Source organism: Bubalus kerabau, chromosome 17 (genome assembly GCF_029407905.1).
Source record: "Bubalus kerabau isolate K-KA32 ecotype Philippines breed swamp buffalo chromosome 17, PCC_UOA_SB_1v2, whole genome shotgun sequence".
NCBI lineage: Eukaryota > Metazoa > Chordata > Mammalia > Artiodactyla > Bovidae > Bubalus > Bubalus kerabau.
In genome coordinates this window covers 59,568,123-59,578,443 of record NC_073640.1, presented here as the reverse complement: position 1 = coordinate 59,578,443, position 10,321 = coordinate 59,568,123, and the positions used below count along the sequence as shown (strand labels likewise).

The 10,321-nt window shown below is 50.3% G+C and overlaps 1 protein-coding gene across 1 annotated transcript; it reads left to right on the top strand.

The window, feature by feature from the left end:
• The first annotated feature begins 4,107 nt into the window (after positions 1–4,107).
• On the top strand, positions 4,108–10,213 carry FUZ (fuzzy planar cell polarity protein). The gene is made up of 11 exons (XM_055552015.1): positions 4,108–5,240; positions 5,474–5,595; positions 5,845–5,929; positions 6,435–6,503; positions 6,729–6,833; positions 7,649–7,846; positions 7,995–8,090; positions 8,443–8,549; positions 8,625–8,689; positions 8,771–8,845; positions 9,974–10,213. Exons 1-11 carry the CDS (start codon positions 5,130–5,132, stop codon positions 10,198–10,200), a joined length of 1,260 nt encoding a protein of 419 aa, XP_055407990.1. The 5' UTR covers positions 4,108–5,129; the 3' UTR covers positions 10,201–10,213.
• Positions 10,214–10,321: the final 108 nt, after the last annotated feature.

The window sequence follows — 10,321 nt, the reverse complement described above, 5'->3', positions numbered from 1 at the left end:
GATTACGAATGGTAAAACAATGAGATATTTTAGCTTGGACTTCAGCTTCTGGCATTGATAACTAGATGATATGACGTTGCTTTTGCAACATTGGTGGTTTCATAAGAGGTATGAGTAGTTTTCAAGGATCTTACCTCCCCCAGAGAGGAAACAGAAATTGACAACAACAAAAAAAGATGGGGTTGGACAATAAATTCCAGAGGTGCTCATTGGCATTACCAAGAACCTGAAGGCAGCTGTGATGTGAAAAACTTGGTGTAGTTCTTCAGCTAAGCAATGGCCTTCCACAGCAGCTGATCTAATTCTGGGCTAGTCTTCGAGCCTCTTACACAGAGTGAAGTAAATCAGAAAGAGAAAAACAAGTATATTAATGCAAATATATGGAATCTGGAAAAATGGTACTGATGAATCTAGTAGAGGGACTTGCAGACACAGCAGGGGAAGGTGAGGGTGGGACGAACTAAGAAAGTAGCATTGACATATATACACAGTCATGTGTAAAATCGTGGGAAGTTGCTAAATAACACATGGAGCCCAGCCTAACACTGCAATGACCTGGAGGGTGAATCCTCCCTAGAGGACTCCGATCAATAGCACAAAGACCACAGCTGCAGAGACAAGGATTGAATTTAGAATTCACAGAAACAAAAATTAACGGGATGTAGCCCGGCTCCCACACCCAGGATTCAGGTACAGGAATTGTCAGGTTCATAAAGTACCACAATATGCAAAATAATAGAAATAAAGGACACTATTTTAGTTACCTTGGGCTGTGTAACAAATTACCCCAAAACTTAGTGGCATGAAACAACAACATTGTTACTTTGAAGTTCCTGTAGATCAGGAATTGAGATGTGGCTTAGCCGGGTCTGTACTTCAGAGTTTCTTACAGGCTATAATCAAAGGGTCAGCAAGGGCTGTAATCATCTCAAGGCAAGACTAGAAAGGACCTGGTCCCGTGCTCATTCTTGTCATTGTTGGCAGGGTTCAGTTCCTCCCAGGCTATTGACTAGAGGTTCCATGTGTTACTGACTAGGGTTCTTGGACTTTTTAATCAATAGAAATTGATAAGAGGCCAAATGAGAAATTCAGGCAAAGCTTTATTGGGACTCTCCCACGGACTCTGAGCATGAGGGAGAGAAAAGAACAAGAAACAGGCACCCCTGCTTGCTCGTGAGGGTAAACAGGCTGGTTCTTTAAATGAGGCAAGGGTGGGGAGGGGTTGGGCTGGAAAGGTGGCTTAGGTGGTCTGCCCACCCCTTGGTGGTGCTGTGTGCAGGAATTGGGCACAGTACCCTGCTTTTGCTCCTGGAGCCTCAGAAGTGACAACTGCTTCGTGGCCTTTTTGTATCTTATTGAACATTAATTAGGGCTCAGCAGTTAAAAAAAAAACAAACAAACTGCTTTCAATGCAGGAACTGCAGGAGATATAGGTTCAATCCCTGGTGGGGAAGATCCTTTGGAGGAGAGCATGCAACCCACTTCGGTGTTCTTGCCTGGAGAATCCCATGGACAGAGGAGCCTGGTGGGCTACAGTCCATGGGGTTGCAAAGAGTCAGACACGAAGTGACTTTGCACATATGTACATAATTTTCCCCAACTGCATGTATGCAGTTATTTTTAGTCTCATAGTTTCTTTGTATTCTCTTGCTCAAGGAGATGTCTGTCTTAAGTGCAAGCGCTCTAGTAAAGGTTCCCAAGTTTCAGGTCCCAGCCTGACTCACAAGGACCTCTTTTTGGGTAAGTCACAACATGGCGTTGGCTGCATCAGAGTGAACAAGAGAGGGCAAGAGAGAGAATACAAAGAAGGATGGAAGTTGCCACTTTATAACCTAATCTTAGAAGTGACATCCCACCACTTTTGCCAAGTTCTTTTTTTTATTATTTATTTGGCTTTGCCGGTTCTTAGTTGTCGCACATGAAATTTTTAGCTGCGGCATGTGAACGCTTAGTGACAGGATAAGGGGTCTAGTTCCCTGTGCGTGCCATGTGCATGCTCAGTCACTTTAGTTGTGTCCCATTCTTTGCGACCCCATGGACTGTAGCCCGCCAGGCTCCTCCGTCCATGGGATTCTCCAGGCAATATACTGGAGTGGGTGGCCATTTCCAGGGATGAAACCCGGGAGCCCCCTGCATGGGGACTGTGGAATCTTAGCCCTGGACCACCAGGGAAGTTGCATATCCATGTAATTGTTTGTGTCTCTAATTCCAAAGTACCGATCTATCACTCCCCTGGCTGTTCATTTTTATCCTTTGTAATATCCTTTATAATAAACCAACAATAGTGAGTAAAATGTTTCTGTGGGTTCTGTGAACCCTAAGAGCAAATTATTGAACATGAGAATGAAATAGTGTACAAGCCCTGTGTCCTTGTCTTTTGAAGTAAAATGCTGACCCAAAAGTTAATGATTTGGAAATATGAAGATGTAGAAACAAAGAATAACTGTTGAACTGGGGAAATGGTAACAATTTAGACTATGATTCTGCCACACAGCAGAAACGCTGAAATCCCAGTTCCCTGAAAGATATAGATAAAGGCCTGACACACATTCCTAAGTTGTTTTCTACAGGAAGCAGACCCGCTCCAGATGAAAACTGCTGACCACAAAAATGTAGACCCTAGACTGGCTGAAACCAGAAAATTGATGATGCTTGAAACTTCACCTAAATGCCAACCAATCCAAGAATGGTCCACGAGCTGATCATGCCCTGCTCCCTGAACACTGTGATACTCCTCACTGCCCGCTCCAGAGTGGGTCACAGTCTTTAGGACATCAGCCCAACTTGGTCCCTTTTGCCTGGCAAAGAAATAAAAGCTACTCTTCTCTACTCCACCCAAAACTCTTATCTCCGCATTTCTATTCAGCACCAGTGAACAGAGGCCAAGTTAGGGCAATAAGAAGAGGGGGTCATGGGGATCCTTGTTATATGTAGGCCACTCAGACCGAAGTGTGGGTAACCTGGGGACCCACTACTTCTAATTGGTGTGTGAAGTGGCTGTAGTCTTGTGGATCTGAGACCTTAAGGATGTGAGTGTGTATGTGTGTGTGTGTGTGTGTGTGTAACTCTAGGTGGTTGGTGTCAGAATTTAACTGGCTTATAAGACAGTCTGTGTCCACAGAAAACTGGGGAACTGCGTGGTGTGAAGAGCCTGCACATTTGGTATTAGAAATATTGTGAGTAGAGAAAGAGTTTTCCAGTAGGAAATCCTCTAGGAAGCAGGAAAATTTTCAGCTATCCGTGGAAAGTGATCTGAAATGCAAGAAGAAACAGGGAGGGCAAAATGAATCATAAACATACAATTACAATTGCCTGAATAAAATAAGAAAAAAAATTCAATGAAGGCATTAAAAAAGTCAAGTTAGAATGCTAGCGACACTATAGTTGCTTACTCTGGAGGGAGTTTAATGGAGTTAACTTGTCACATTCTTTGTAGTTTTTGAGAGACGGTTTAAAAATCTTTAACCTTTTGCTGAATTAAATGTGATGGCAAAATTTCAAAAATAATTAATAAAAGAGAATTAATGTATAAATTTGAAACCAGAAGAAAGAGGACAAAATGGATCGAGAAAACAAATCCAGTAAAAGAAAGGAGGAAAAAAAATGGAAAAGGCAGGACAACAAGAAATATAAAAATAAAAAGATAGAAATAGGTCCCTTTTGCCTCTGAGATGGCCCCCATGCTGTCTATGGAGTGTTCTACTTCTTACCAAAAAAAATAAAGTGATAGAAATAAACCTAAGTATATCAGAAGTCTAAATAAATATAAGCAGACTAAAGGAAAAATTCATAGAACTACAAGGAAAAATTGATATTCTACTTCATTTGTTATCTTAGGCACCTTATTCCTCTTTAAATTTCATGTAATTTAATGTGCAGAGTAAACGTCTTATTTCTTATCAGCTATTAGAAATCAAATCCAGAATGCAGGCAAAGCATGTTTAAAAGAAATAAATGCCTTCTTAATACAACTATATGTTTTGTAAATATATTTGCATAAATGAAGGCAACTGTTCTGAGAAAAACGATCTGATTAACTGATAATGAATATTTATTCCTTTAAACACATAGTGAAAAGAACCTAACATGTCAGTATAGGATGAGCTAAATATATTGTTACATCCATGATATAGGTTAGGATAAGACATTTTAAAAAGACGAAGTATATTTCTACAATTTCATGAGAAATACAAAGTTTGAAAACAACATTAGCACAATAGTATCTGTGAAAACGTGAATATCCTGTGTTAAACTGTCAACTTTTTATTTCAGGGAAAGGATTTCGGTAGGAGTATTTTCACATTCTGCACTATACACTATCATGAATAAATTCATTATAAATATTATTTTACGATTCTGGAATTTAAAGGACTTCATCTTCCTTCTTCTAATAACAAAAACAACCAAGTCATTTGTTGGTTACTAGGCAACTCTTGCCGGACCAAACCATCCTCGAAGGTAAGGGGTGTCTTTCTCAATTTTGCTCTAAGGAAGATTGCTCGAGATTGGTCATGCGGCCATCTTTGAGAGGGGCACAGCTATTTACAGCCTTAGAAGGAAAATAAGTCTGGTCGTTGCTAAGAAACCCCAAGGCACGGGCGGCATCTTTGAGCGGGGCATAGTGTTTCTACCATGAAAGAGAAAGCCAAGCTAAAGCGGTTGCTGGGCAACGCCTAGACACCATCGCCATCTTTGAGTGTGGTACGGTTGTTTGTCAATTCAGAATGTGAAACACACTCGCTTACGTGGTGGTTACTAGGCAGCGCCTTGGGGTTGTCACTACCTTCAAATTGGGCTCTTCATCCTCTTCTTTAAATAAACTCAAATCGCTTCAAGTAGCGACCAGTCAACTTAGCAAATACAAAGCCGCCATCTTTGTTAGGGGTATTGTGACTTCCGGCGGGGGCGGAAGAGAGCGTAACGGGGCTCGGGGGAGGCGCTGGAAAAGGCCTTGACCAGGGGTTTGAGTTGGGATGAGGAAGGCGGGAATCCAGTCCTCTTCCAATCAGCTCCCTATCTCGCCCTCTGGCGGCTCCGGACAGCAGCAGCCCGACTTCGTGTGACTATGGGCGTGCTCAGAGGCGGGCATTGACTCTCTCCACGAGGGAACGGGGTGGCGAGCTTTCAAGATGGGGGAGGAGGGGACCGAGGGCACGATACATCTGTTGTGCCTCGCTGCATCTAGCGGGGTCCCCCTGTTTTGCAGGAGCAGCCGCGGTGGCGCCCCCGCCCGCCAACAGGTGGGACCCCGGGCGCCTGGATCTCTGAAATAGCAGGGTTTTAGAAGGACTTTGGGGACGTTTCAGAATTGTGTTTAGACCGTCGAAGGTGCAATTGACCAATGATCCTGGTTTCTTGAAGAGGAGGGCCCAGGGGATCTAGAGAGAGGAATGGGGTTGGGGGCCTGAGTAATTGGTTCCCAAGGAGGAGGAAACTGGGGGGCTCTTGTCTCAAGTTCCCAATCTTTCCCCAGCTCCCATTCTCTGTCATCGGCTCCCTCAATGGAGTCCACATGTTTGGGCAAAATCTCGAGGTGCAACTGAGCTCTTCGAGGACGGAGGACACAACCGTGGTGTGGAAGAGCTTCCATGACAGGTCTCCAAGGGCAGCTTGGGGGCAGGGCCAGGGGGACAGCCCCGTTGAAGATGACCCCTAGCCTGTCCAGATCTCCAGCGCCAGCTGAGACTGGGTTGTGGGATCTTTGACAAGGCATTCAGCCTGATTCCTGAGCTTCTTTGTATGAGAGGCCGGTTGTGCTGGGGCATGGATCCAGGGCAGACCTACTCTCCTCTTTGCCTTGTTTACTTGGCCTGGACTCATCCTTCTCACCTTCCTTTCTCACAGCATCACCCTCATTGTTCTGTCGTCTGAGGAGGGCACCTCAGAGCTGAGGCTGGAGAGACTACTCCAGATGGTGTTTGGGTCCATGGTGAGACTCCCTACCCCTCTTTTTTTTTTTTTTTTTTAAAGTTCTTGTTTGTTTTTGTCCACACCCTGTGGCATGTGGGATCACAGTTCCCAGACCAGGGACTGAACTCGCCCCCTGCTGGGTGGAAGTGCAGTGTCTTAACCACTGGACCACTAGGGAAGAGAGAGAAGTTGCTCAGTTGTGTCCCACTCTTTGTGACTCTATGGACTGTAGCCCCCAGGGTCCTCCATCCATGGGATTCTTCAGGCAAGAATACTGGAATACTAGGAATACTGGAATACTAGGGAAGTCCCTCCTTAACTCTCTTTCCCAACCCCAGGAATCTGAGCTCTCAGCATCCCTCTCCCTCAGACCCAGGAGTCCAGACTCCAGCAGCCTCCTGTAGAACCCAGGAATTCTGGCCCTCAGTCTGACTCCTCCCTTAGACACAGGAGTCTGAGTCCCAGCCCCTCCTGTCTTATAACCAATTGTCCAGAGCCCCTACTCTCCTATATGTTTCTTCTAGGTTCTTCTCGTGGGACTTGAAGAGCTGACCAATATCCGCAACGTAGAGAGACTGAAGAAGGAGCTGAGGGTGAGGCTGAAGGACATGAGGATGGGAAGTTAGGGTACCTGATCACTGATATTTGGGAACTGTAGTTCCCAGAAAACCCTGGGGCAGCCTTATCCATTGGGCTCCCAGGGCATCTTGGTTATCTGACATCCCCTAGCAAGGCCCAGTGGGCCAGTTTTCTGAGGGGGACCCAGCAGATTTGGGTGCCACCTGCATCTTAGGCTCCTCCATTTCCCCTTCTGCTAGGCCAGTTACCGCCTCATTGACAGCTTCCTGGGGGACCCAGAGCTCATCGGAGACCTGACCCAGTGTGTGGACTGTGTGGTTCCTCCTGAGGGGTCCCTGCTGCAGGTATTGGGAATACCTTGTAAACTTGTAAAACTATCCCTCTGGCCCTGGCTCAGTGTCCATCCTCTTACCTTTGGACCATTGCCTCTTCCTATCCTTTTGGCTTCCGGTCCAACTCCCACTTGACCCCGGAAGGATCTTTCTACACCCAGAGCTGACTCTGTCCCTCCCCTGGTCACAGCCCACCCACGACTTCCATCAGCCCCAGGACAAGGTCCCAGCCCCTTAGTGTCAAGTTGAGGACCTGAGGAATCTGATGCCTGCCCGCCTTCTCGCCCTGACCTCTGCTAACTCCTAACTCCACAGTCCACCCTCTCCTAGATGCCTCATGAGTCTCACAAATCCCCACAACTCCCCAGTTTCTCTGCCCTGGCACATCCCGTTCTTTCTTCCACGGAAATCTCTATCTACTCTTCCTTAAATATCCATCTGATTTCATCTGCCATGGGTGCCTCCCAGCAGTGTGGCTCTGGGCAGGTGACGACCTCTCAGTTTCAGTAGATTGTGGATTGCGCCCACCTGGCACTTAATAGCACTCAATAAACTGTAGCTGCTGCTGTTAAAATTACTAGCTTCGGCAGGACGTGTCAGACTAGGCAGCGGTCACCCTACCTGTTTAATTTTACAGTGTGACTTGGGGATGGTAAGCTGCATGTGAAGGTGAAGGAACTCAGGCCCAGGGAGGGTGAGACAGGAGCACGGCCACCAAGCTAGCTTTGACTTGTACGCCGGTCTGTTCCCCCTACTAACCCGCCTGGGAAGTCTGTCGCCTCTGCTCATGTCCTCTGACTCGCAGTCGGCCTACCTCCCTTACCCAGGAAGCCCTCTCTGGGTTCGCTGAGGCGGCGGGCACGGCCTTCATCAGCCTGGTCGTGTCAGGCCGGGTGGTGGCAGCGACCGAGAGCTGGTGGCGGCTGGGGATGCCGGAGGCCGTGCTGCTTCCCTGGCTGGTGGGGTCCCTGCCCCCGCAGGCCGCTCGCGACTACCCGGTGTACCTGCCGCACGGGAGCCCCACGGTGAGTGGGTGGGTGGGGCGGGCAGGCGGAACGGTGAGGGCTGGGAGGAGCGCGCCAGGGGTGGGACCTGGAGGACCGCCTCTAGGAGCCCGGGCTTGCCATGAGAAGAGGAGGGGCTCCGGCCAGCCCACCCTCCTCGCTGCTGCAGGTTCCACACCGGCTACTGACCCTAACGCTTCTGCCGGACTTGGAGCTGTGTCTTCTCTGCGGCCCGCAGCCTCCCCTCAGCCAGCTGGATGCGCAGGTGAATCGGGGCTCCGTCCCGCTTTTCTCCTAGTTCACCTTTCTTCTCGCGAGCCCTGGCCCTCCTCTGAGCACCAGGCCGGGCGAGTGCGCCTTTACCCTGGACCCGCCCCTCGCAGGCCCCGCCCCCTCAAGGCCACGACCCTCACAGACCCCCACCTTCTCGTAGGCCCCGCCCCTTTGGGCTGCGCCTCAGTGGCCCCCATCCTTCCAGGCCTCCCTCTCTTCCCTCCCGCGGTCCCCTCTGCCTTTGTGGTCTCCTCCCCAGCTCCCTGGCCAAACTGCCTCCCCTTGGTACCGCCCTGACCTCATCCTTGGGCCCCGCCTCTCTCGCTGATCACGCCCCCCTGCAGCTTCTGGAGCGCTGGTGGCAGCCCCTGCTGGAGCCGCTGCGGGGCTGCCTGCCGCTGGGACCCCGAGCGCTGCCCGCGGCCTTCCCGCTGCACACGGACATCCTCGGGTAGGGCGCGGCAGCGGGAATGGGTTGGGGGTCCTCCGCACCTCTTTCCTGGCCGTGACACCTGTTTCCCCACAGGCTGCTGCTCCTCCACCTGGAACTGAAACGCTGTCTCTTCACGGTGGAGCCCTCGCGGGATAAAGGTGACTGGGAGGTGGGCGGGGCCGGGAGGGGCGGGGGCTGGGCAGGGGCTCTGCGTTACCGCGCCCCTCTTCCACCTTCAGAACCGTCTCCGGAGCATCGCCGGCGCCTTCTCCGCTCTTTCTACACCCTGGTTACCGCCACTCACTTCCCACCAGGTCAGCGGCGGGCGCAGCGACCCCTTTGCACACACTGGGGCACTGGGTCCCAGTTCTCACGAGGCGGGGGAGGGGGAAAGCGGTAGGAGAAGCGTGGACTGGGCATGGCCGTCTGTGAGCCCGGGGCATGTACACCGGCAAGAAGGGAAGAGAGCTGAAGGGAGGGGCAGGGAGGGCCCAGCCTGCAGGTTTCAGAGCCTCCTGGCTGATGCTAAACACCGAGACCTCATCTCCTGCCAGGTGCTTTTTGTGTATTGACTCACTTCTTCCTCGGGCTTCCCTTATAGCCAGTTGGTAAAGAATCCGCCTACGATGCGGGAGTCCTGGGTTTGTTCCTTGAGTTGGAAAGATCCCCTGGACAAGGGAAAGGTTACCCACACCAATATTCTGGCCTGGAGAATTCCATGGACTGTATAGTCCATGAGATCACAAAGAGTCAGACAAGACTGAGTGATTTTTACATCCTCATAGTTGAAGGTTATCTCCTGTTACATTATTATTTCCATCTTATAGATGAGCAAACAGGCTTAACTAATAAACAGCAGAGCTCTGCTGTGATTCAAACACAGGCAATCCACACGCTCCTGCTCAATTGCTGAAAATACAGGCTTTGGGTGGAGGAGGTTGGTAGATTCCACAGAACGCAGGTCCAGGAGGAAAAGCTGTCACACAGAACCTGAGGCCCAGACAAAGAAAGGGACCCAGAGTGATACTACAGTCCCAGCCAAGACCCTGATGAGTGTAACAAAATGGTGAAAAGTTCCATCTGGAGGGGCAAAGGACTGCCCCTTCCTAGCCATGCGACCCCACCTCCCTCACCTGCTTCCCAAGTTGGGTGGGCTCCTCTGGAGGCCAGTGCCTGGCACCTGGGCAGCATCTCTTGCATGCCTGTGATCTGTACTGCTAACCAGATTGCTTGGGGCTGCACACACACTGTCCCCAGGAAAGTGGGGCACTGGGGCTGAAAGAGGGGGAGAGTCTGATCTCAAGTCCTGACAGCTGGCTGGAGCTTTAAGCCTCTTCCATCAGATGTTAAACTTAGCCCAGGATGGGGGTGGCTCCCTCAGGTTGGCATCCTAGTTGTCCAGGCCTCACTGGTCACCTCGACCTTCGCTGTCCTTCCTTCAGAGCCGGGGCAGCCAGAGGAGAAAGCAGAAGAGGCCGTCCACCGGGCCCAGGTAGCCAGAGCCTGCTACTTGGTGTTGGGCACTGAGGAGCCAGGCACGGGATGGCGGCTGGTGGCGCTGCAGTTGGGGCCACGGCGGCTGCTGCTGCTGCTGTCTGCTCAGAGTCCCACATACGGGCTGCGGGGCCTGGCCACCCACACTCTGCATGCCCTCACCCCGCTCCTCTGACCACTGGACCTGAACGCCAGACACAGACAAGGACAGGGGCTATTAGCGTCTCTGTTTATTCGCTCACAATAATACACAGCCCCTGGAAGGGAGGGGGCAGGAGGGGCTATGACAGGATGGG